Raw genomic sequence first — 26,473 nt, forward strand, 5'->3', positions numbered from 1 at the left:
TTGACATTATTTCCTGCATTAATAGGAAACAAATCAAAACCTTCTATTAGGAAGCCAAGGCAATTTGGGAAAAAAAAAAAAAGGAAAATAAAATCAATTTTAAAAACAATTAAAACCAACCAACCAAAAAAAACCAAAAAATGCATCTTTAAGTCATGAGCCCTTGCTTTTGGCATGTTGTGGTACTTCCCAAAGCTTTTGAATGGCTGCACATTAAGAAAGGTTTGAGCTGTCCAGTTATTTAGGCTTCCTTTACTCACCTGAACTGCTGACTTTGTCTGTCCTTTCTTGCATAATAACTACTTTCTGATTGCTTAAAAGTACAGAAGCTTGTCCGTCTGATTTGTTGTGTTTAGTCTTACCTAATTCTGTGTGTCTTGTATTGTTTTACCTTGTAGGGTCCACCTTGAAACGACTATGTCTAGGCAAAGATCACAGTAGTAGTAACTATCCCGTTTTTGTTTCTCAGTATTTCCTTCATGGCATGGGATGTTCTTTGCTTTTTTATTATTATTTTTTACTAAAAGCTAATTGTTTAATAACTAGAGCTGATGCACTTAGCAGAAGCTAGACTATAAATGGTGATACTTTGAGAGTAATGCATGTGCTGTGATTTGTTGGGAACCTTGCATGCTGCAAGAGAGTCGTGGTGTTCTGTGTGTGAGACTGTGCACGCATGCGGCCAGGGAACTGGGTCCAGTGTCTGTCTCTGAAATACACACCTCTGTATGAGTGCAGCTCTCTGCTGGAGGAATTGATAGCTTAAAACCTCTCCAGCCCCCTTGAGCTGCATGAAATATTAAACACCAATTGAAGAGCTTTCTTCTAAAAATCCTTACTTTTCTCACTTTTACCCCAAGTGAAGGAAAAGGAATTGAGCAGTATTCACTTAGAAGTGACATTGCAGGCTGAATGCATGATCATTTAAAGGTTATTAATGTACTTTATATAACTGTAGGACTAATTAGTGTACTTGGTTTCATTGGCTGGTAACTGATTAACAGAGAAAATATGCCATGTTCATGTTTGCTTATACAGTCATTTTACCACAGTTCTATGAACTTTTTGCTTGGAGAGATGGTCTTTATTTCCAAACTTTAGCTGTCTCAAGTATGTCAGCTGAGAAGTTACTTTACATTTTCTGTTTAGGTCAAACTCAGACTCCTTCCGTTGCAGTCCCCTGCTGAGCTTGCTGTGTCAGACTTGTAGTCACTAAGCAGAAAAAGGGCAGAATTTTTTTTTTTCTGGTTCTTCTAGGAAGAAGTGAACATACAGAATTAAATCTCTATCAGTACTCTTCCTGACTGCTTTTGTCTATACCAAAAGTTCTCTATCTTTGTCTCAAACAGTCACCCTGCCCACTACAGCCTCTCTCCTCTCTCTTCTATACTTTCATGGTCCTGATGGGGTTTTTTCCCCCTAAAATACACAAATAGCCATGTGAATGGTCCTTGCATCATCGAGAGAGGTGGTGGGCTCCCAGAGGAGCAGGAACCAGCCCTGCCTGTTACCTCTGTGACAATAACATTTTTCCAGGAGGACAGTAAACTTAGGCAAGTGAAATAAATGGTAAATTAATTTTATAAATGCTTGCAATGTTAGCAATACATCCCACCTCCCTCTTCCTCATGGTAGTGTCTGAGGAGATGTTGTATGGGATGTCAGCTTTATGGGGCTGCATTCCTGGCTTCAGTCCCTGTCCCTAATTTCACCCAAGACAAATTAGCAGCCAAGGTAACATGATGTGATAGAAAATGCAAACCCATTGGACTTGGACCATTTCTTTAAGCAAAGGTGTTCTGCAGCCAGGAGGGGGAGGGTTAGAAATCCAAAAAGCCACCACTGGAGTGGCAGTAGGTGAGAAGGGGTTTGAGCTGCAGGGGTGAGGAAGGCAGAGACACCATCTCAGCTCTCTGTGTGATTTTCCAGGATCCTCGACCAACAGCCTGGTGACGTGTCCTGAGCCCCTCCCGCAGTCGACGCTGCAGGTTCAGGCCAACAACAGTAACAACAAGAAAGGGACGTTCACAGATGACCTGCACAAGCTGGTGGACCAGTGGACGAGCAAAACTGTTGGAGCTGCACAGACAAAACCTTCTTTAAACCAACTGAAGCAGAACCAAAAAAGGCAAGACATGGAGCCAAAGGCTAACCCCATGCAAATGCAGAATGAGACATGTGGAGTAAGTGGCCCTCCTTGAAGGACATACCTTTTGCTATGTGTCTGACAGCCTTTGCAGAACTCAGATGTGGAGGAGGACATAGACTAAAATTACTCCAGATAAATGCTTTCTATAAATGTCCAGCTCTTTTCATTCAGTACTAAATCAATTTTTTTTAATTGTCCTTTGGAATAATCTTAAGGGATATATGGGCAGCAATATATATATAAATATATATTTTAAAATTCCAAACTGCTTATTAACAGCGATGCAGAGCAATACTCCGATCATTATCATCTGTTGCTCAACCTCAGTTTCAACTATTAGTAAAGTTTTCTTTTTGGTCTTTAATATTAACTTTCCTCAGAACAGGGACTGGTGGCTCTGTGGGTGGGAGCCATTGTTTGAGTGGAGTTGGAGTGAGTTCTGTGCTGGGAGGGGACAGCTGGGAGGGTGCTGACCCTTACTTGTTGGACAATGCCATCCTCAGAAATGCTGTCAAAGTACCCTACAACAAATAAGGAACTGGAAAGCCCCCATTGGTCCCTTTCTGTTCTCAGCAGCAGGACAAAGCCATTGCAGGTGCATCATGTCTGCATTCAGTGCTGCTGAGGGCTGACACAGAGGCAGCACAGCAAGAAATGAGCGCACGTCCAGAATCCTAGTTCACCATTCTGGCCCACCCTGGTCTGGGTTTCCAAATCTCCTCACTAGTTGGAGAGTAATTTGACTAGTAATATGACTAGTGATTTTTGCTGGGTTTATTTTCTTGGAAGACTGCAAATTGAGCTAAAATAGAGGAAAATAACAGTGAGGAGCTGTTTTGTAATCCCCTAAAAGCAAGAGAACAAGATCTGGATAGCAAACCACTGCCTTTTTGGGATGTAGAGGGAAAAAGTCCTGTAGCAGTAGTAGCTCTGTAGCTGTTGGTGAGGTAAAATGTACCAAAGCAGGAACCTCAGCCATGCATCTGCTTTGGTAACTGCTGCTTCCTGAGTCAGTAAATAATCCTTTTGCTCAGTAATGCTTTAACCAGCTCAGGAGTAAGCAATGTCTACTTAACACCCTAACAGTTTTCATAAAATAAGTCAAAGTTGGTGCTAGTAAACCCAAACTAAAGATTTCCATAACGAGGTGGGAAGGGCGTAGATTTTTTAAGTCACTTCTTACTTTCTTTTGATGCACTTTTTGCAGCATTTTGGTGTCCTTCCCCTGAGACCGCTGCAGAAGTTTGAAGTATTAGATGTGGATGTTTTGCCCACCTGTATCTCTGGAGAAATGAGTGGTTATTTTACATATTTAAATCATCTGTCACTATCAATTTAGGGTTAATTTTACCTCCTGCAGTTTTGGTGTCTCTGTCTCGAAGCCTGTGGAGAAGGCAGTGTGTCACTGTGAGAGCAACAGGAATGTCCCTATCTCAGTAGACTGGGTCTTGGAGGGTTTGTGTCTTTCTCAACCATGGCAGTTGTTCCAGGGAGTCAGCAGAGCTGACTGAAGTTTTTTGGAGGTGATTTACCAGGAGCATGGAGAGGTTGGGATTCCCTGCTCTTCATTTGTCATTGTTCCTTGTTGTGTGGAGGAGTGGCATCAGCTGGAGCCCTGGGGTGGGTGAGACCTGGGGTGGTTTGGGGCATGAAGTCCTTGTGAGGACCGTGCTGGCTGCAGCAGAGATGCAAGGGCAGATGGCAAACACTGCTGCTGTACTTTTTGTTGAGTGTTTTGGCCACAAAGATGGCACAGGATGCTGCAGGTGGCAGGTATGATATACAAGTGTTTGACAGGGGTTGGTTTGGGAGTTCAGCATTGTTTTGCTGTTTGTACCCTCTGAAATTGGCCCTAACTGGGAAATTGAAGTTGAGGGAGAAGAAGGCTGCATGGTGTTGGAGAGAAATAGCCAAAGGAGGAGGAAGGGAGCAGCATGAGAGAACTCCTAGTGTGGACAGCTGGACAAGTGACCTGTGTATCGGAGGGATGAGCTCCATGGCGAGATGGCCATGTGGTGAATCACAGCTGAGTCAACTGGAAAGACAAAAAGAACTTGGGAAATCACGTAAAGGATGGAAAAAATAGCTTTCCAAGAGAGAGAGAATCTGAAGCTCAGGATGTACTTCTTCAGTTCATCTGGTAATGCCATCTTTTGTCGCCTCTTTTGATCAAAAATGCCTTTGCAAGAAAAGAATAAGGAGCACTAAGCAGATTTCCAGCCCATCAGAGAAGGTTATAAGGTTTTATGTTGGAAATAAAGGATGGATAAGTAGGAAACAAGGTGATTCTTATGCTTTTTGTGGGTTTTTTTTTTAACTGGAACAAACTAGTACAGAGTTCTTAGGGTGGGCTGTCTCACATGGGCTTAGTTTTGGGAAAAGCTGTTGTTGTTTTGGGAAAAGTGGTCCCTTGTGATAGTCACAAATGAGGGGCTCGGGGTGGCAGGATTTGTACCTTCACTTCTGCCTTGTCTCTGGGGATTATTTTAAAGAGAAATGCCTCCCTAAAGGGTTCCATACAGGAGTAGGAGTGAACGGAGTTGTCCCACAATGAAAAATACATTAAACAAACAAACAAAAAACCCCAAAATGTTATCTATACATTTAAATAGAAAAATACATTTTTTACTTTAAAATTTTCTCTTGCTGTTCACCTACTGTTATAAATACACAGAGCAGTTTTGTGGCTGACTCAAAATCTTCTCTTTCCCCCTGGAACAGAGAACTCACTTCCCTGAGTTATCTCTTTTTTACTCAAGACTCCTTCTACCACTAGCAGCAAATTGTTTACTGTGAATAAAATATATTCTTTTTTAACTAAGTGAAAGCTACTCTTTAAGGCTGGAAATGGAAGAGAAACTGGTAGTGTGTTAAATAAGAGTGAGTGGTTTTCTTTTCATCCTCTGCCATCAGAAGTGTAGACAGCAATAATGTAATTGGCATGTAAAGGAAAACTTCACATTCTGCTTTGTTTCTATGGAAGTTACCAGTCCATTTGCTTGCAAATCCTGGTTGATCATATTAGAAATCTGGGTGAGACCTTTCATAGGAGGAGGAGCCTTCATCCATTTGTGTCACAGGAGCATTGAAATGTACCTTTTCAAATGGTTTTATGAAGCATGTAAATGCAGGTAGATTCTCAGCAGCAGCAGTATGAAATGCAGCAGGAAATATTAGAACCAAGGTCAAATTGCCTGAGTGATTTCTCTATGTGATCTTTGGGAAGATATGATGAATCATTTTTACAGGTATTTTGGTTAGCATTAGTCAAGAAATAAGTTTAGGAATATGAGCTGCCTTCTGTGGAAAGAATACTGAATATTGTGTACTTAAAGACACTATCTGGAGAAGCCTGAGAAAGAAGGGCTTGCAAAAATGTTGTCTGTTCTCCATACTGTGTGTAGCTCCACGGGTTTTACAGGAAAAACATCACCTCCAAAAAGGCTGAAACATGTTCCCAGTGCACAGTGAGGTTGTTTCTGAAAACACACAGGTCTGTGTCACTGGGTGATGGGAGCTGGGGGCTTGGACACCTTCAGCAGCACCTGAACCTCTGCTGGCATTTCCTGACTCGTGGGCTTGGCTGTGCTGCCGGGAGCAGCCGGGCTGGACATGGCCACAGTGCCAAAACCAAGCCATAGCCCCTTCCCTGTGCCTTTCCTCTCTGCTGGATTGGGAAAATAATAAAAAATGAATCTGTGTTTGAAACTATTCAACACTGCCTTGGTCTGAATAGTTTTCCAGGGAATTGGAAAAGCATACACACATCTCTTCAGGAGTGCCTAAAAGCTTTGGGGTTTCAACAGACTGGGAAGAAGTGATAAAAGAGATATCCATCTCTTTTATCATCCTGACCAGCTCATGTTGGCAGCCAGCTCTGAGCCTGCCCTGTGACTCAGTTTTGTTTCAGCAGTAGTTGGTCCATACAGAAGGAAAACACTGATGTTAATGGGGTAGCCAGCAAAAGGAAAATTGTCTAAATCCTGCCTTTTCAAATGGGTTGTGATAGTTATGGTCAGCTTTCACAACAGAATTACCTGGTTTCCTCTATTCTGATATAAACCCAGAAGTATTTATGGTGTTGGTATGTCACACCCAGTGCTTGGCTCTGTAGTAGTTTGACAGTACTGGAGCTGTGAGTATCACTGGGGGTAATAGCACTTTGAGATTTGCCTGGTAGAGCACAGGAAAAATTATAACAAGTCCCAACAACAGATTTGGGGTATCTGAACTACCCTAGTCTTTGTCTTGTGAAGTTTTTCCATTTTTACCATTGTTTTCTGGTATGTTGTTCTCTGTGTATGTATTATTCTTGTTTACTAAATGAGTTTGTGGGATTATTTGGGGGAAGGGGAATAAACAGCCCCAAAGGAAGAACTGCCAGGAGAAGGCAGGTCTGGGGGAAGCAGGAGCTGGTGGCTGGTGCCTGCAGGGACATGTGCAGGTGCTCAGAGCAGAGCTTTGTCAGGGCAGGGAGAGTTGGGTGCAGGTGAGGAGGTGGCACGAGCAGAGGTGTGAAGGTGCCACTGTCTCTCTGGGCTCAGGGAGTTCATAGCTTCAGCAGAGGAGCCTAGTGGAGATGTGGAGGGGAAGAGCTTCCCTTCCTGCCCACATGGCACATCTTGCTCTCCTGAGAGCCCACGCTCAGCACTGCCTGCAGCTCTGGGCTCCTGAGCACTGTGAGGGCCAGAGCTGGCCAGGCAGGAGGGACAGGAGCCCACAGGGGCTCTCAGCTGGGCTGGGCACCCCTGGCAGCTGGGGCTCCTCCTCAGGTGAGCCCTGGCCATGGACACAGCACTGTGCTGCACAGGGACATCCCTGGCTGTCACCCCCCATCAGCCTGGCTGTTTGAGCTGCTGAGCCAGTCCTGTTCAGGGCTGTGCTGTGACCCAGCAGAGCGATGCACAAACCTCTTTCTTCACTGCCTGAATGTCCATCTGCTGCCCTTTGAACAGCACCTGCAAAGGGACTCGCAGTCTTACGGCTTTCCTGGAGCTGGGAAACCCACAGCTTTGGGGCTGCTTTTCTGGCATATGTTAATTCTGATGCTTCAGTCAGCATCTCCATGCAGGAACTGATGGGATGTGTGGGCCTCCATCAGTGTTGAGTCATCAGAACTGGTTAAAAAGGTGATGGTTAAAAAAGGCCATACCCAAGAGGCTCCTACCGAGGGAAAGATGCAAGAACCAGGTGCCATGGCTCTTAAAGTGTGTATTTAGCTCACTTGAAGCATAGGAGGAAGGTAGAAGAAGCAAAGTTAAACCATTAACGTGTGTTTGTCGTGACATTATCAGGTTTAATGTGTATGGGTAATGTTGGGTTTGGGGCATGACAGTTTTTTTCTGGTCACACATCCGTAGCATTAAATGCAGCCACTGCTTTACTGAGGAATTCAGCTGAGAAGGAAAAAGTTCAGAACTGGAATGAGTCAGATTTCTCAGGACTTTAAAAGAGCTGAAAAGAAGGTTTTTCAAATTAATTTTAAAAAGGGCAAAAATGTAACCTCACATTTTTAGTGCCACTGAGTTATCTCAGTAATCTCTTGCTAGTACAGTCCAACTCCTGGCCCTGCACAGGGCACCCCAACAGCCCCACACATGCCTGAGAGCATTGTCCAAAATGCAGCATTTTCACAAATGTCTGTAGGCATTCCTCACAGGTGCTTAGTTCAGTAGAAACCACCATTTTGAGGATGCTAAAACAATAATCTAATAACAGCATACAGAAGTCTGCAGCTCTTAAAAATATATCCTTGATTCCTCTGTTTCTTGTTCTTTGGTTTCTGTTAATTTTGGTGAGGTTTTTAACATTATTGGTGTTAAATTCATGATCCCGAAGCATCTCCTTCAGTTCAATGTTCACTATCAGATTCGGGCTTCAGGTGAGAATGAGAGACAGGGAAGTGAAGGAGAGCATCAAGTAGTCCTGTATTTTTCTAAAATTGCCCTTAGAACAGAGGTTAATGCCCCAAAGTAGGACGTCCTGGTGGACATTGCAATTTTTATTATTAATTGAGAAATTAAAATCACAAGCATGGAGTAAGCATCCCACACAACCTTAACCATATATTCATTTTTTCTGCTGAAATTTCACCTTCACACCAGTTTTATCAATTGAATGTGAAATATCGCATTGATGGGAGGCTCCCAGAATTAAATAACACCCTTTTCTCCTTATGCCATAAATAGATGGCCTGGTGGGAGCCCTGGCAGGGAGCTGTAAATTCTGTCACATGAAAAATGTAATGAAATGCTGCAGTCATTTGGGGTAGCAGCAGTTCCCATGGTGTCATGCACGATGGAGTGTGTAATTTGGGAAGCTCTGCCATCCCATATTGAGGGAGGAGAGCTCTTTCTCAGCCCCTCGCGTGCCAAAGCTGATTAATTGAAGTGTATGTTAACAGAATTTTAGAAAACCGTCTGGAATTGGTCCTGGCAGCCCATGAGGCGGAGCAGCCCTGCTGTGTCCCCACTGGCTGTGCCTCACCTGGCACGGCAGCAGCAGCGCCAGGCAGCGAGGCACCCTGAGGGATGTGCCACCCTCAGCTCCCTGCGGCTGGCTGAAACAATTTTGCACAGAAATAAGGGCTGGAATTTTTAAAGTTCTTTTGACGCTGGCTGGTAGAGCAGGGAATTTGGGTTAATTCTGCATTTAGTGAAGTTTATTTACTTTCATGCACAAGTTAACACTGAGTTCCTTTGGACATGCGAGTGTGTTAATTTTCACTTGTTTAATGATGCTGCTTGTCTTTTTAAACAATGAGGTTATATTGAGGTAACTTTCTTCTCTGCCTCATATCAGCCTTTTCTATTAAATTCCAAATATTCTGTCTTTAAAAAGCAAAAACAAAACCCAACCCTCCAACAAAAGTATAAAAGGAAAAAACAAATGAGCCCAAAGGAAAGGCCCAAGGACACGGTGGCACCCCTGAGCTTGTGCCCGCAGCTGCCCCAGGGCCCGGCGTTGGGCTGACATGGGGAGAGCGGTGCCCTGTAGCAACACTTGTTGTGTTTCTCTTTTTGTAGGTAAGTTCGGTAAGGACAGGACTGGGGAGCAAGTGCCCCGTTCCAGTGGCTTGCCCCATGCCCACAGGATTAGCTCCTGGAGCTGCGCCATCCCTGCCCGTGCCCGTGCCCGGGCCCGCCCTGGCCGGCGCGGTGCCGCCGTACGTGATGCCTCTCTGTCAGTACGGAGCCGTGTTCCCCTCGCCCGTGTACGGAGTGCCGTGGCCGGGCCCGGTGGCGCAGCCGGGGCTGGTCCGGGGGCCCGGCATCGTGCGCTTCTCGCCGCTGGGCCGCACCTGCCTGCGCATGTACCCGGGGCCGCTGCAGCGCCCGGCCCGGCCCGCCAGCCCGCGGCTGCGCATGACCTAGCGCGGGGCCCCGCCACAGGACCCTGCCACAGGGACTGTGCCATGGGACCCTGCTATGGAGACTGTGCCATGGGACCCTGCCACAGGACCCTGCCGCGGGGACTGTGCTACAGGACCGTGCCAAGGGACCCTACCACGGGACCCTGCCACTGAGACTCTGCCATGGGGTCCTTCACACGGGTGACCCTGTCAGTGGGTGGCCTTGCCGTGGGTGACCCTGTCAGTGGGGGGCCTTGCCGTGGGTGACCCTGCGCTGGGTCCCGGTGGTTTTGATGCTGTCACGCTGGAGTGTTTGCTCTGTCCATGCCATGGTCTGTGTGGGATGAGGCGGGCCCGGGGCACAGCCATGCACTGCATCAGCAATCACTGTGAGGCGGCGGCACCACAGATCATTTGTTGTCAAGGCAATACCTGCTTCTGTCCCATTGCTGAAGACACTTTATTCCTTGTGTTCCGTTTCACACTTGTGATCCTTAACATCATTGTACTTGAATTGATAATTAGCAAATTGTACTAACCATGCAGGAGTTCAGTGCCTTGAATCTCAGCTTTCCAGTCCCAGCTGGAAAGAGATGTACAATTATTTGAAAGGTGTATTTTATTTACAATCTGCTTGTGAGTTGGAGGTCTTTTTATTTGCAAAGATATTGCAGGTTTACAGTTGATGTTCCTCATCAGTTTCATTCTGCTGTAAATGCTTTGTTTTTATTCATGGGTTGAATTTTCACTTCTGAAGCTTTTAGAAATAAGAATTGTGAGGTGAGATTTGTTTGACATGCTTGTTTGATGCACTGATCGTAAAATTGTTGGTGTTTGTACAAGGAGTAGTGAAGTGTACATTGTAATGTGGAGCATTTACAGAGTGATCTAAGGAAGGTGTATACAAGGACAGGGGTGCAGCTTCAGGCTGCGCTCTCCGTTCTCCCCAGCCTGTGGTAAAGCCATTGGAGATGACGACTTAATTCTGTAACGGGCAGCAAATGCTGTTTTCCTCTGGATCAGCAGCACACTGGATTTCATTTCCTTTCCCTATGTTGTGATTTTATAATTAGTTAAATCTCAAGCTCATGCATGTTCCATAAGTGAGGACAAGTAATGGAGCTGTTGTTTCTAGCAGACCGTGTCTGCAGGTGGCTGTGGGCCTGTGTGAGCAGAGCACACGTTCGGTTCTGCTCCGGCCGCTGCGCTTGAGGGCGATGTCTGCTCCTTGGTGTGCCAGCTGTGGTAATGCTGGAACAGAATAAGAATGTGAAGCTGTTCTTTTTCATATCTGACACTTCAAATTTGGTGTCTCACTGCCTTCTGTTTGGATTTTTTTTAAATTTATTTATATATTTATCTTTGTTTTTACTCAAGTTTGCGCTCCAGGTGGCATGGACACCTCTCTCCTGTTTGAAAGTTGCTTTTTTCCTATTTTACTGTGATAGAGCCTCCACCTGCACTTAGTGTAAAGGCACAAGGTAACCACTAGAGCTGGTTTGCCATGGTAAGTCTCCTTCCTTCCCTGAGCACTACGGGCAGCACTACAGGCACAGGACCCAGCTGTGGCCATACCCAAAGGCCCCACAATGACATTTTGTAGCCCTCTGCTGAGGGGCAGAGGTGTCCTGTGCTGCCAAGCTGTGAATTGTATAGTTCTATTGTACTTCAAGCATTATACCTGTCTAAATTACTTTGTTTGTACCCTTTGAATATATTATTCCATCAATTCAGTTAGAATTGAATTTTATAGACAATTATGCAGAGTCTTCTGCCTGGGCAAAATACTTACTGCAGTAAGAGATTTCTGTTCTCTGTACCATGTATCTTTAATTTGTTTGGGTTTTTTAGATTCATGTCGGTATGCTTCATGAGCAAACATGGAAAATATGTTCTCACACCGGGTTCCCTTTGGCTCACACTGAATCCTACAGTTTATGTTGCTATTGCCTGTATAGTCCATCCCTTGTATGCTGACAAAGTCAGTGGCACTAAAAGTCCCAAGAGATTGTATAGATTAAAAAGAAAAATAAACATTTTGTGCTTGAAAATGGTGTGAAAAACCCAGTGTTTTCCTAAAACATAGAGCAGTGTCGATTCCCAGCTATTGCAGGTAATTCTGTGTTTGTTTTCCAGACTCGTTCTTGTCCCTGGACTGTGTAGCAGAGCAGATGTGGTGCCTGCAGCAGTTTTTGGGTGCTCCCCGCAGTGTGCCCGGGTGTGTGCTGGCACCTCGGGCCCGAGCCCTGAGCCCTGCCTGGGGCTGCAGCCTCGGCTGCTTCCCCGGAGCACACGGCTCCCTCGGGGCTGCGGTGCTGCTCATGAGGCTGCTCAGTTTGGTAGGTGGGAAAGAGGCCCACGAACTCTCTCCTGAGCTGCAAACACTAGGGAAGCCCTCCTGAAGGATCCTGTCATCATTTCAGTGTGAGGAACTCAGTCCTGTGGCCAGCACCCTGTTGGCAGTCACCATCGTTGGGTGAGGCTGCAGGAGAGAAGAGAGAAGGGCACGCAGGTGTGGCACCCCTGCTTGTGTCTCCGTGTGGCTTTGCTGTCTGTGCTGTGTTGGTTGGAAGCCTCTGCCCCACGGTGGCTGCGTTGCATGGCTGTGCTCCCTGGGCTGGCTGGGGAGCAGGGCATGGGGGCACCTTCCAGGGCCTTGGGGGAGTGCACCTGCCTGCTGCACTGGGGCCGAGCAGGAGCTCAGAATGTGTCGCTGGCATTGTCGTACTCGTGATTTTTAATTTCCTGATGGCCCTCTTGGCTGCAGCTCTTCTGGCTGTTCACTGCAAGCCATGGGTTTTTTGCCCTCGGCTGTGAGGATTGTGTCACAGGGTGCTTTGACCTAGGTGGCAATTAAGCAAATGACATGAGATTAAATAAACAGAGCAACTTTTTGAGCAAAAGGTGAGCCAAGAGTAAGACAGAACTGAGGGATCCATACTGCACCTAAAAAAGATCCCCTACAGATCCCAGAACTGAACTTGTTTTATTCCTGACTGAATATTACTTCAACATGCAGCAAATTGGTCAAACCTGCTGGTAGAATCCCTGGTCTTGCTGGTTCCAGTCCTGCATGTCCTGTAGCTCTGCCATCACCCAACATTCCCAGCCAGCACTGTGCTGCAGGGACATGTGGGAAGTCAGCACAGAGGCTCAGCTTCAGATACCAGGTTTCAATGAGGGAGCTCACAGATCCTCTGATTTTCAGTCTTTCAGTTATAGAAATTTAATACAAATCTTGAAAAAATGTTTAACCCCCATAGTCACCCACCCAGCAGTGGGAAAGTTTTGCAGTTTTCAGTTTGGGAAGTTAGGAAAATAGTTGAAGTCTGCCTGTGTGCCTTTCATTTGGCCTTCTGATTGCCTTACGTGGTGATGGAGTATCTTAATGCATGACCACATCCTGCTTTCCCACTGCATTCCCAACTTGCTGGAGTAACAGTGGACATGGAGAGGAGCAGCTGCCATTGGCACTGCTCATCTGCCATCTGGGATGCAGGGCTGGGCACTGGAGATGGCAGGGAGAAACTGCAGTGATGTAAGGCTCTTTTGCAAATCTGGATCCAACCTCCCTGGAACAGATTTCGCTCAAAAGAATGATGCAGCACTGGCCCTTGCAGATTGCTTGCATGTTTAGCTCTGGTTTCCAGTCCACAACTTCAAAGAGGGAATATTTTTAAAATTCCTTTAAAAAAGAAAAAAATTAGTTTGAGAAATTCATTTAAAGAGGAAATGTTGCCCAGAGCAGCTGTGGCTGCCCCTGGATCCCTGGAAAGGATCCTGTCCAAGGCCATGTTGGATGGGGCTTGTAGTAGCCTGGGATAGTGGAAGGTGTCTCTGCCCAGGACAAGGAGTGGGATGAAATGGGCTTTAAGGTCCCTTCCAACTCAGACCATTCTGGGACTCTGTGATTACTTAACCATTACTCCATATCTGTCTTTACAGTGCTCCGCTTGTGCCTTCTACTTTTCTCTGAAATCTTTGACATTAGCTGAGGGCAAGACAAGGGACTGAATGGGTGAGGTGTGGCATTCTCTGTGCTCCTGCAGAGTTACTTGTGTTGGGAACAGGGTGCCAAGAGACAGGATTCCTGAAATGAGCTTCTTCCTCCAGGGAAGAAGCTGTTGGGTGTTTGTGGAAGGAAATCACTAATACTTTGAATCATTGGTTTAACTTGGCTTTGCCAATGGTAGCTCTTTCCCTTTGAGCCTTTTTCATAATCCCAGTGCATTACTGGGAACAAGTCAAGTCTGGGAACATGCAGAATTTTTCCAGAGAAGCCCTATGGATGGTTTTTGGGTCTGTGTTGATTTTGTTCGATTTGCAAGTGTTTGAGCAGGAAAAACATCTGTCTTCATATATGCCTTAAAAGTTGGTTTTGGAGCATTGTAACCAGAAGTCTCCTTCTAAAATTTATGTGATGTCAGTATTGCTTTCCCTGTCATCCCCACTTCCCCCACCACCCCCACTGCAATGAAGGAAAAGGTTCAAGGCTTTTGGAGTGAGATCAATGTTTAATCATCAGATAGCAGCTATTATGGCAAAAGCTTGCCTTGTTTTCTGCCTTGCTGCCAGCTAGTTCCCCTCAAGTTTTCCATGGATGCTGTTGAAATTGTTGCCTCAGAGACAGTCACACATGAAACAGATTCTGACCGTGTGTCATGTGCAGTAAGGTTTCCTTGCCTTCTCCAATTCTTCCTCTGCCCTCCTCTGTCCTGATTTTGGGTGATTCATGTGGAGCAATGTGGGCATGGTCTCTCTACAGAGCTTCCGATGGGGAGCTCACACTCTTCTTGTCATACTGGATGAATGTCTGATATGGGATTGAATTTATAAAACAACAAAACCATGATTGTGTGTTATTTCTGACTATGATCATTCACCATGGGTTGAGTCCTTGCAGAGCACTTCAGTGGTTCGTGGTGTTGGGCACCTGGCTGGTGCTTGGGCAGACTCAGTGTCAGTGGAGTTGTCTGGTGTGCTGACTTCTGGTATTATTTTATCCCTGACAGTCAGTTTCCTGTCTGTACACCCCAGAAATGAACCAGTTTGTTGATCTGGTGGGAATTGTGCTGTGACTCACGTGTGTGCCTTTTGGCAGGGGCAGCATTTCTGGCTGTGGAGTGATCCCTGTAGATTGAGCAGGACAGGGATGCTCCAGCCCCAGCCATGCTGCTGCCAGGCTCCAGAAGTGCAGTGTAATGAGATAGATTTTAGGGGCTGTTAGGCTACAAATTCTGCTTTATGAAGGGATGTGGTGCTCAGAGTGGTGTGGATGTGCTGCACTGCTGACTGTGAGCCGTGGCTGTGTGAGCACAGGGATCACTCACACCTCATCCAGGTGCAGTCAGTGTCGGAGCAGGAGGTGGCTGCTGTTGGGAATGATGTGATTGTCTCTCCTCCCTTCTCAGGGATAGTCATGTGCTATCAAGGCTGTCTCTGCATATGCTTGGGCTATATTTGATTATCAAACCTTTCCCTTTAAATAATTTTCTCGTGTGGACTTTGGGCTCTGCATGGGTCGAGCCTTCAGTCTGACACACAAAGTCTCAGGAAGCTTTAGGGCTCACGTGGTTACTGTGGAGAAGCTGTTCATAGACAATGCCCTATGATTTGATAAAGTATCTGTTAAAACAGTGAAATGCTTGTGAGAAGCTCTTGGTTTTTCTAAATCTGGTGAGCAAGGAGCACTTGGATGAATTTCTCCATGCAACAGGATGAATGCATGGTGAATATTGAGCACATTGTTGTAGTCACAAGGCAGGGGGAAAAGTTGGGATTGTTTTTTTCCCCTCAGAAAGGAGCACATCCCTACACTTTGCCTTTCATGACTGAGGCACCACTTGAGCACCAGCTATGGCACTGTGGCTTTTGAAGAGCTGGGCATGGTGAGAGCCTCTCCAGCCACTCTTCAGGGGTCTTCTCTGGGCCTGTTGCAGTTTTTGTGAGGCATTTAGGGCCCTGACACGTAAAAAAGAAATAACCATCTGCCAGTCCTTTTCAAATGGGGATTCTTCAGGTCTGACATAAAATATCCCCAAAAAGGATTTACACTGGTGGTGTTGTTTTTTTTTTTTTTTCCCAATGACTGCAAATAAAGTAAAAAGTTCCTCAGCATTTCTAGTTTGTTTATCTGACTAGACAGACTGAATCTGGTATCTTTGTCCCAGTTAGGCAGCCACTACAGGGTGTGCCATGGCTGCCTTTCCCCACAGTTCTGCCGTCACCAAGAAAACTCGTGGGTAGCTGCACTGCCCGACCTGTCCAGCACTGCTGCCCACCCAGCCTGGGAGAGCTGAGGCTAACAGAGCCTGGAGTGAGAGGTGGGGTGGTTGCCCATGGCTGAGCTCCTGTGGGGGTTTGTTTTAGGAGCTAAGTGCCCGGGGAGCTGGCTCTGTTCTGGGTGTTGTGGCTGACCCATTGCTGCCAGATGCTTTTTTCCCAGTTACCTGGAGATAATTAATTTTGTCCTATTTTCCCGGATGAAACTCCATGCCAAATGCTGGTTATCCAGTTATCCACCATGAGCAGGTGTTGGGGTGGATCCAGGCAGATCTTCAGAGCTGACAATCAGAAGCTTGGGGAAGAATTATGAGGAAGACATGATTTTCCTTCCCTTAAAAGTCAATTCTTCCTGTGAACAGGCAGAGCAGGCAATACAGGAGGGAGAGAGCTGGGATTGCATCTAGCAAGCACAAAGCCCAGGCCACAGAGACCCAGCAGGAGCTGTGCCAGATGCTGGCAGTGTCTGCACTGGGCACTGTCCCCAGCGTCCCCCGCGTCCCCCTCCGCTCCCTGCATGAGCTCTGGGCGCTTCCCAAAGCTGTCTGCTCCGTCACAGCCGTCTGTGCTGCCCCTCCTCAGCCGCATGCACCTGTCTGTCCGTCTGTCCGTCCGTCTGTCTGTCTGAGGTGCATGTCCCCCAGCATGACCAGTGGGCGTGTGGTGCTGGCAGGGGGACACGAGGGGACAGCCCGTGCTGCTGCTGCCACCTCAGGGTCGCGCTGCTCTCGGCACCTGCCCTGCCTCTTACCCTGCTCCTGTCACTGCTGTGCCCTTGCTGTCTGTCCAAGCACCCTCCCCGAGCTCTGCTCCTGTGGCAGCAGATGGACCCCGGCGCTGCTGGCGCGGGGCACGGCATCCCAGGGATGCTGCTGGGAGATCTCTTCCAACCCAACCATTCTGTGATCCTGTGGTCCAGGGCTTGGCTCTCTATGGGACAAGGGAGCCAAGCCTGCAGGCGTGGGGAGCTGGTGCCACGACCTGCCCGGGCAATGCCATCCTGCTCTGACACCTGCACACGGCCCCACATCCATCTCCCTTCCCCAACAAACTGAGCCAAACGCTGCTGGCTGCTGCCTCTTTCCATCCCGGCCTCCTGGGAGCCTGGCTCTCTCCCCACAGCAATGAGAGCTCTGCTCTGAGCACCCTGTCAGGTGCTGAGGTTCTGCCACCAAAGGAAATGGTTGACACGGCTGAGCTCCCAGCACGAGTGCCCACCTCGGTCCCTGTTCCCAGGGAGTGGGACCAGGAGTGCGCTCTGGCAGCAGCACCTCTCACACACGTGAGGTGCCCTAGCTCACGTGGCCTTTTTGGGTTTGGTTTGGGTTTTCCTAGATGTGAAATCCATATTTTTTTCTTTTAGATTCTGAAAATGAGACCATCAGTGAGTGACACGTGGCCCCCACAGCTACGGTGCCAAGCGCAAGGCCCCGCCGCAGCCAAGGAGGAGGAAGAGGAAGATGGGAAATGATTTGTCGTGTGTGAGGAATTCTGTGCTGTTCTGGTCCATTCAACGCTATTTTGTAACTTCTTTCTAATCATTTTTTTATTTATAGTTGGAAATACAAAAATGTTATGCAATAAAAAATAAAGGAGAATTATTTTGGGGGAAAAGGATTTTGTTCCAAATTGTTCCCTTCTGTTGTGAGCCAGGTTTCCGTAAGCAGCAGATGGAGAAGAGGGAGGAGGAGGAAGAGGAGGAGGCACTCCTTCAAATGCTTTTTGTTTCACACAGTTAATTGTCATTTAAGCAATTTTCCAAGTGATAAACTAGGCACGCATACAAGAAAGAGAAGATCCAGTTCCATTTAAATTTCTCACAGTTCTTTTTTAAAGATGAGATTCTATTTTAAATCAACTTAAATTGAGTTAAAAACCTCCGGATCCTGCACCAGAGAATGAGTCTGCTTGTCACTTCCCTTTTTACCTCTTTTTTTTTCTCATAGACTGACCACATTTTCTTGCCAGATTTAAATACAGTCTCAAGTCACTGCTGATTTTAAATGTAAGACTAAAATCCTCCCAAAGATGAATGGGTAATTGGAGCCATTTTTAAGACTCTAAAGTGCCTTCAATGATCTAAGCCGATGCAGTGGGGGTTTCTTTCTCTGGGTTCCCTGGCAGTGGTTTCAGCTGTCTCCTGGACTGGGGTGATGGACAGAGTAGTTCATAGCAATAATCTCATGAGTAACCATTTATAAGGACTACTCACCTGGTTTTCAGAAAGCTGGGTTAGCATTGTCCTGAGAAGTGGGAAAATGCTGCTCCTGCTGTTCCATCTGGGCCCCAAAATCTCTGCACCCATGGCCTCCCTTGCTCCTGCTGCGTTCCCAGCCCAGGCTGTTCTCTCCCTTCTCTTGTGGTTGATACCAGAGCCAAGGAGCCTCCGCTGCCCATCCTGGTACCACCCTCCCTGCAGCTGGAGCCAGCCGTTCTTTTGGTTGTTACCTGCCATGTCTGTCTCTTCCAAATCTTGGTTCTGAATAATAAATCTTATTTTGATGCTGTTGTTCCCTATTTCCTTTCCACCATGGCCCCTCCTGTCCACCAGCAGGGGTGAGGAGAGCGCAGGGGGAGGTACGTGTAAAGCTCCAGAACCATTCAAACGCTTGGTTAATTCGGAATTTTTATGCCCCAGGGCCAAAATATACATATTTATGGTAATTTTCTGCTTCTCTGGGGTGCCTCCTGCCCTGTCCTTTCCTGAGGAAATGGGAGGGATCACCTGCATAGTAGCAGGGACTGGTAAGTGCTGGATCATTGCTGGCCTTGGGCTTCCCTGCCACAGGAGGTACCAACCTGTGTCCCTGCCCTAAAGGGAGACCCAGGTGAGTGGGGCACCTTCCTGCTTCTCTTTGGGCTGTTCTCCTTCCCCTGGCTGGGAGGGCAGTTCCTGCTGGCCGGGGGGACAGGGGTGTCGTGTCCCTGAGGTGCCTCTCCAGGGACGTCACTACTCCAGTGATCACAGAAACAAAACACTGTGCCCTTGTCTCAGATTTTTATTCCCAAGTTTGAAAGATGGTTTTCTCCAGGGAAATCTGTTGCAGGGTCTCCTGGGGTCCAGAACTTCCTTCATCAGTTGTTCTGAACATTTTCACTGTTTCTACAGACCCTTAAGCTCCTCCACAGCTGCAGGAAACCAAGGGGCCTCTGTCTCCAGATCAGCATTTTATAAATATTCTATTAATATTCAGATTAAAAATAAGGATTAGCACCAGGATTAAAGCTCAGGAGTGGAAGCTGCGGCAAGCCCTGGCTGGTGGCTGCTCCCCACATCTGCCCAGACCACCTGGCTTTGGATAATCTCTCCTCTGAAGGATGCTCCCTCTGGTTGGATGGTTTGGAGCTGTTGAGGGTCCCGATCCTCTAATTCACCCCATTATTCTGTGAGGGGGAACAGGTTTAAACTAAATAAGAAGAAATTTAGGTTGGATTCTAAGAAGGAATTGCTCCCTGTGAGGGTGGGCAGGCCCTGGCACAGGGTGCCCAGAGCAGCCCCTGGATCCCTGGCAGTGCCCAAGGCCAGGCTGGGCACTTGGAGCAGCCTGGGACAGGGGGAGGTGTCCCTGCCATGCAGGGGAGTAAAAGGATTCTGGTAAAGTCCCTTTCAACCCAACCCATCCCAGGATTCTGTGGTGCCAATATTTCATCCCAGCCTCCCTGCTGGGGAAGAAGGGATGTTACTACTGGGGGTTTATGGCAATGGGAATAAATTCCTGCAAATGTTGAAAGCACAGCTCAGTTCCTTGCAACTTCAGGGGCTGCTGAAGCAGTGAAGTGTTTGGGTGGCTGCTGATTTTGAGGGGCAGGGAAGACTGGAAATGTTTCAAACCCCTCTGGATTTTTGCAGTTTCTGTGAGACTTTAAAGGATGTTTAAATGGTTTATTTTCTGTGCAGTTTCTCGGTGCTTTTGTTGTCTGAGCAGGAGAAAATCTGGAATTAAAAGAAGGAATACATTTGGTGAGAGAGTGATGTGACCTGAGGGCATGTGGAGATGTTTGAGGCTGCTGGATGTCTAACAGGGATTCCAGGGGCTGGTGCAAAGCCAGTTAAAAATGTCAAACACAGCAACATCGTCCTCAAATGTTTGCTGATGGCACACGAGCTGCTGGACTCAGTGGTGTGTGCTGTGGGAGAGGGATGGCTTGGGGACTCCACAGGGCTTTGCAGCCCTAAACCTTTTTATTTGGGGACACTTTGGGAGGTAACTCGTGTTTGTTATCCTTCTCAGAGCATGCATTGGTTTTTTTAAAAACCCCATGAAGTGGCATCAGTGGAGCTCTGCATGGCTGTGCTGCCTGTTGGTGGCAGAATGAACTTTCTGGCTGGTGATGCAGGGTGGGAGAAGGCATCTGGAGAAAGACTCCTGCCTCCCAACACCCTCCCTGTGGGTTTGCTCTCACACATGACAAGTGATGAACACCTTGAAAATCACTGGCAGTATGCCATTTGCTGTTGCAGCAGGATTCTAGGAGCATATTTCTGTATTTATTTTATATTTATTCAACAGTGAGAGGTGTTATGAAGAAGCTGACAATTAGCAATGCGGAATATTTTTGTTTACTGATGAGCAAAGACAAGAAATTTACGTGCAACTTGTAAAATTCAGCAGTTGGAGACTTTTATTTGTCCTTTTCCTTCTATTTCCTTCCACCTACTGGAAGGTGTCCCTGCCTCTGTCAGGGGGTTAGAATTAGAAGAGCTTTAAGGTCACTTCCAACCCAAACCATTCTGTGATTGTATGATTATTCTTCACTTTTTTCTACCACCTCTTATTACAAAAGCAGACAAAGAAAATTGTTCAGAAATCACCTGCCTGGATGGTTATGGGAAAACACAATTGCTGTAAAGCAAACCCAAATCCACTTCAGCTGGAGCTGGCACTATGAGCAGGTTCCTGTGTCCAGCTGAATTAGAAGTGCCCAGAGTGGGGCTGTGCCCCTGTCCCAGAGCTGTGGGACCCTCTCAGAGCTGGCCTGGGCTCTCCATCAGTTTTGGATCAGCCCTGAGATGCTTTGAGTTTCCTCTCTTCCCTGGGTGCTTCACCTGCATTCCCACACCTGTGGAGTTGGTCCTGTTGGGAAAATGCCTCAATTCCGTGTCTTTCTCACAGCACTGTTTGTTTTCTTTATTTAATCTCTCTGGGTAAACTTTGGCTGTGCTCAGCACCAGCAGCTCAGGCTCTGGTGGGGAGCACAGTGTCCCCAGGAGGGATGGCCCCTGTAGGGCAGGTGGGACTGTGCTGCCCACCCATGGGCAGGGGATCCCTGCTGGACCCCGATGGTTTTTAGATCAGGTTTTAATGAAAAACCTGAGATGACGTTTTCCAGATGAAAAAGCAAAGTTCCCCCTTTTTCTTTCCTCTGCTTCTTGTTGTGCAGAGCTGGAGCACCCCAAAGGGAAGGGTGCTGTGGGGAAGGGTCTCAGGGAGCTGGGGCTGCTCCGCGGGGGCAGCAGGGCAGGAAAGGGAGCTCTGGGCTCTGGAAGGGGCACATCCTGCACACCCTGTGACAGTGCCATCCCTGGGACTGCCAGCTCACTGCCCGGCCTGTCTCTCACCACAGAGCGAACCACAGGGAAGGGCTGGGAGCAAACAGGGAATTTTTTCATTGTCCTTTTGAATCAGATCTAGGACAAAATGTTCAAGATGTGGAGCCTGGAGAATTCCCCTGTGCCAGGCCAGGCTGGGATCTTGGGGCAGGCAGGGCCGCAGCATTCTGTTACTGGCCTCCAACTATTCAAATCTCTATTTTTTAAGAAATCTCTGTGTTACATCCTGGCTTCAGAAGCTACTGCTGTTACTGTTCATGAAATGGCATGGACATGTGTGAGCTGACCAAACCTGTTCCCAAACACTGATTTTTGCAGAGGACTAGAACAGGAACATGGAGTACAGCAGTGCAGAGTGGGTTTGTCAGGGCTTGTTTTTCAGGGTGGGTTTTTCCACTCACACCGAATGGGCCAGAGCTGGCTCTCTGTGGCAGCAGCCCTCAGCTCTTTGTCATGGTGATCAGCAATGCTTCACTGTTGTCATGGTTGCAGGGTTACTACAGAAGCCAAAGCTCTGCACAGCCCCTTTATTCATAGTTTCAGTGTATAAACTAATTAAGTCAACTGAAAGCATCAGTCTGTTCCCTGTGCCTTGTTTTTCTAACATGTGGGATCAGATAGACCTGATTCCTGCTGTCCTCCAAAATATCCAGTCTGACTCTGCTTCAGCTCCTTGGCTGAGTTTTGTACCTTAGCACCAAGCAAAGTCCACTGATCATTTAATTGACCAGAAAACTCCTTGCAACATTGAAAAGGTCTGTGGAAAATGTCTTTTGAGCTGCTGAGATGAGGCTGAGAGCCAGTGTGTTGCAGCTGTGCTGCATTCCTCATCACTGCTTTGCTCGGGGCTGGAACCCGGTCACTGTGTTTAGTTTCTGAGTTTATGCATTGCTGGGTGAAAAAAGAAATGGTGGCAAAATGCCCCGGGAGGATCTGAGCAGAGCACCTCAGTGCTGCCCCAGGATGGGGAGGGACAGGGAGGGACAGCCCTGTGGCAGCTGGCAGGCACAGTGTCCCTTGGCCAGGGCAAGGTGGGCAGCACAGTGACACACAGGCTCATTTCTCATTAAAACCTGCTCTAAGCAGGAGCTCTGTGCGAGCCCAGGAGCAGTGGCAGGAGCCCCACTGTCTGTGTGAGGCAGCAGTGGTGTCAGTGTCAGCCTCTGTCAGGGAAGGATTTGGGAGGTTTGGTGTCCCCACTTGTGTCCTGGTCACTGCTCAGCTCGTGCACAAAGCAAAACCAGACAGGGACCCCAAAACTCCTGCCAGGTCTGAGCGCTGCTGTGGTGTCTCCCAGCACACAGCCCAGGAGGGCAGTGCCAGCCCCTCACCACCCTCGCAGGAAGGGCAGCAGCGATGGGGGAGATGCAGGTGCCATTGCACTTTCTCAGGGTACGAAGGCACAGGGGGATAGAATATAAGAAAATATAGGAAGGAATCTCACCCCTAAGGAGATGCAGCTGGGCCAATTATCAAAGATTAGGAACAGGCCTGACGTCAACAGGCCACAGCTGTAAGCAATGAGAAGCAGAGTGCTGTAAAAGAGTGGGGTGGCTGGGTGAGAAGGGAATTGGAGTCAGTGCTCTGAGGAGCTGCCCATGAGAAACACCAAGAAGGTGTGGAACTTTTGTGATAAGGTGACACCAGTGTGGAAGCCCTGCAATAAGATGACAGCACGAAGGGAGCTGGGATTTGCACCCTTGTTCCACGAGGAGCTGCTGGCGGTGGCCAGCACAGTGTCTGGAGGACATGTGCCCCTTCCAACTCTTTGTTGCTCCATAAACACACAGCAATAATTGCTTTGGTTGCTTTCTTACCAAATATTTTTACTGTTAATCTCATTTTGACAGAATATTTGTGGGGAGCAAATACAATGGAGGCCCAAACACACCAAATCTATGAGTGGGAGGTGATCTTCTCTAGCTCCAGCCCCAGCCTGGGGTGCTGAGTGCCCCAGCTGGAGTTTGTGCCCCTCCAGATGTTCCTTGGTGGCGTTGTCCTGGCACAGAGGGGTGTGAGGTGTGGGATGGGGCAGGGCTGTGTCCTGCCCAGCAGAGATCAGAATGTGTAGGGACTCACTGCAACACCTCCATGAGAGACAGCAGGGCTAGAGATGACAGAGCAGGGTGTGAAGAAGGGCATGGAGTGCAGAGCAGGGACAGAGCAACCCAGCAACCGCCACAGAGAATTTATCCAGAACTGAAGGAAGTGCTCCCAAAGGCTCTGCTCTTTGCTAGTCAAAATCTGCCAGGATAAACTGTTTTTAAAAAACAGCAATAGTGTAGGAAAGTGACAGAGCCAGGTCTGCAGAGGGAGGTGACGGTGACTCTGCTGCTGAGGGATGCTGGCACAGCTGAGCCCCCCAACCAATGTGGGGCTTTGTGAATTCACTGACCAGGACTCCTACCCTGGTACCTGATCACCTTCACTGCAAGCCAAAAATAAACAACTTTTACATGCAGCTGAGATTACTGCTTTAGCAAACTGCAGACCCATTCTGGGCTCCCAGGTGAAGGGACATACTCATTCCTGTTAATGAAGGATTTCATAAACATCAGTTTCTCGTTTTCAGCCCCACCAAACAAAGCACAGCAAAAGACAACTGTTGATAAATACCCTTAGGGATAAGGGTATTTATCAGGCTGGAAGAACTACATCAGCTAAAAGTTAACTCCTCCCTTTTAACAGGAACCAATTAGTCTTGAATTAGTGCAGGCTGGCAATTAGAATACAGCTAATAGTAATGGGAGGATAAAAATTCTGGAGCACCTTGTGATTGCAGAGGTAGTTTGAGAAGCTTGTGGAAGGATTGTGCAACTAAGTAGAAATTTCAGAAGGGAGAAAATGGCTTTTTGTTGTGAGTCCTGAGGGATTTGGTGAAGTGCTGGGAACAGAAGGCACTTTTTGTTTTTCCCCTGCTAGATTCCTAGGTATCTGTGGGGGTAAGAAAAAAAAACCTGTTGGTAGATCATCGAACTTGGGGCTGTTGTTTTTCTTTCCCATCTTCTCAAGCACTGAAGATTGGTCTTAGCCAGAACCAAGATGCAAGTGAGATTTGCTGAGTGCCATTAAAGTCCTGGGGTCTGGCTGGTGGTGCTGCCCAGTGTCCTCACAGTCCAGACAAGGTCAGGGCTGGGGTGGAATTGTCCCTTGCAGACCTCAGCCTTGGCAGAGGGTGCCAAGAGCCAGTCCTGGTGTCCTGCTGCGTGCAGGGACGTGGGACACACCCCAAGGGTCAGCAGCCACTGAGCGGAGGGGACACGCCAGGAACCCGTGTGAGTGTGCACGTCCTCCTGCAGGGCACGGGGCTGCCGCGCCTGGGGCGGGTAAGCAAAGACCCTTTGTCCTCCCACACCTCTTGCCCAGCTGCAGGCAGGTGTTGGGGCCTCGGCTGTGTCACCCGCTGTCCCTTCCCTGCCTCAAGGTGAAGCAAAGTGAAAATTTTCCAGGACAGAAATCCATTCTAATTTAGGTGAAATGTACATTTTTGAATTGAGTCTGTGGTTAGAAACCATAGTTATTTAGCCAGACTGCAAGGCTGAAGCTCAATGAAGTTACTTCAGCGAAGGACAGAGATAAAGGGGGGGAGACAGAAGATGATAGAGAGAGACAGGGACTGCTGTAAGGGCAAGTCAACCTGACCTCGGAATTCTTTCTGATAAAAAGGAACTAGTGGTAAAAGTCACACAAAACCCATAAAAATGAATATGTATGAACCTATTGTGAAACTGTATGCATATGTATTTGAGAGGGGGATAAAAGGAGATCTGAAGTTCTCAGAGGTACGCATGCCTTTTGAGGAGAGTTTTCTCCGCATGTGTCTGGCGCCGTAATAAAACAGACCGAGCTTTACAACTTTTATAAAGTTGTGAGGTTTCTTCTTTTCTCCACAAAACAAAGGTCTGTGCAATCATCTCACAGCCAGCGCTAGGCGGGCAGCAGGTGTCTGTCTGTCTGACAGGGGTCTGTCTGTCTGACAGGTGTCTGTCTGCCTGACCGGTGTCTGTCTGACAGGTGTCTGTCTGTCTGACAGGTGTCTGTCTGACAGGTGTCTGTCTGACAGGTGTCTGTCTGTCTGACAGGTGTCTGTCTGACAGGTGTCTGTCTGTCTGACAGGTGTCTGTCTGCCTGACCGGTGTCTGTCTGACAGGTGTCTGTCTGACAGGTGTCTGTCTGTCTGACAGGAGTCTGTCTGACAGGTGTCTGTCTGTCTGACAGGTGTCTGTCTGCCTGACAGGAGTCTGTTTGTCTGACAGGTGTCTGTCTGCCTGACCGGTGTCTGTCTGACAGGTGTCTGTCTGTCTGACAGGGGTCTGTCTGACAGGTGTCTGTCTGTCTGACCTGAGGTGAGGGAGGTGCTGAGACACGTGCCCGGCACCAGGTGACACCGAGGGACCGTGCTCAGTGTCGGGGACAGCGTGGGGTGGCCGCTGTTCCCCCCAGCCCTGCTCACCGCCCGGGCCCGCCCGCTTTGGCTCTGGCCGAGATGGGGTTAAATGTGGGATCTCAGCACCTCAGGACTGAGGTGCCGAGTTACTGAGACCACCTTTGGGGGGCTCGGGAGTTTTGGAATGTTGCTAGAAGTGTTTGGTGGTTGGACTTTGATTTTACACAGGAGACGACACTTGTATGAGCATAGGAGGATTTTACTGGAGTGAATGGTGAAGGGATAAGTTAATTAGAGAGTGAAACACAGGGTTTAAGATTTTCGTATAGGAGGGTTTAGAGAAGTAAGATGGAGGAATTGGGGCGTGTTTTGTTTTTCTTCTTCTTCTTCTTTTTTTCTATCTTCTGTGGTGATGTTGGCACTTTAAGATTGGTTATTACTAAAAGTGCACTGGTTAATAAGAGTAAAAAGTATTGGAGAAAAATGATAAATATTGTATACGTAACTTTGAGTATAAAGATAGGTGACCGCCCCGGGGGGCTGGGAGTGTGCTCATGGCTGGCTGCTGAGCAGACCTCTGTCGGGCCGAGAGAAAATCTTTTAGATAAACAATTAATAAACACCGAGACCGAGAAAAGATCTGAAGCCTCTTCTCGTCCTTTGAAGCGCAGGCAACCCAAAGCCACCCCGGGCCTTTCCAGGCCATCTAAACAGCCGAGAATCCGACAGTTAAAGGGTTAAACACCCCGGGCA

The 26,473-nt window shown here is 47.8% G+C and overlaps 1 protein-coding gene across 10 annotated transcripts in view; it reads left to right on the forward strand.

Moving 5' to 3' along the window:
• WNK2 (WNK lysine deficient protein kinase 2) overlaps positions 1-17,399 on the forward strand; it is a 94,551-nt gene extending 77,152 nt beyond the window's left edge. For 6 of the 10 annotated variants that reach the window (XM_064723809.1, XM_064723814.1, XM_064723812.1 and 3 more), the window contains 3 exons: positions 399-443; positions 1,930-2,183; positions 9,175-11,548. In XM_064723809.1, the coding sequence (XP_064579879.1) occupies positions 399-443; positions 1,930-2,183; positions 9,175-9,522 (647 nt within the window). In that variant the 3' untranslated portion in view covers positions 9,523-11,548. Of the gene's footprint in view, positions 1-398; positions 444-1,929; positions 2,184-9,174; positions 11,549-17,145 lie in introns of those variants that run through there. The other 4 variants (XM_064723816.1, XM_064723818.1, XM_064723819.1 and 1 more) reach the window with 4 other exon arrangements.
• Positions 17,400-26,473: the final 9,074 nt, after the last annotated feature.

The sequence above is a fragment of the Zonotrichia leucophrys genome, chromosome 12, assembly GCF_028769735.1.
Source record: "Zonotrichia leucophrys gambelii isolate GWCS_2022_RI chromosome 12, RI_Zleu_2.0, whole genome shotgun sequence".
In the NCBI taxonomy this organism is placed as follows: Eukaryota; Metazoa; Chordata; class Aves; order Passeriformes; family Passerellidae; genus Zonotrichia; species Zonotrichia leucophrys.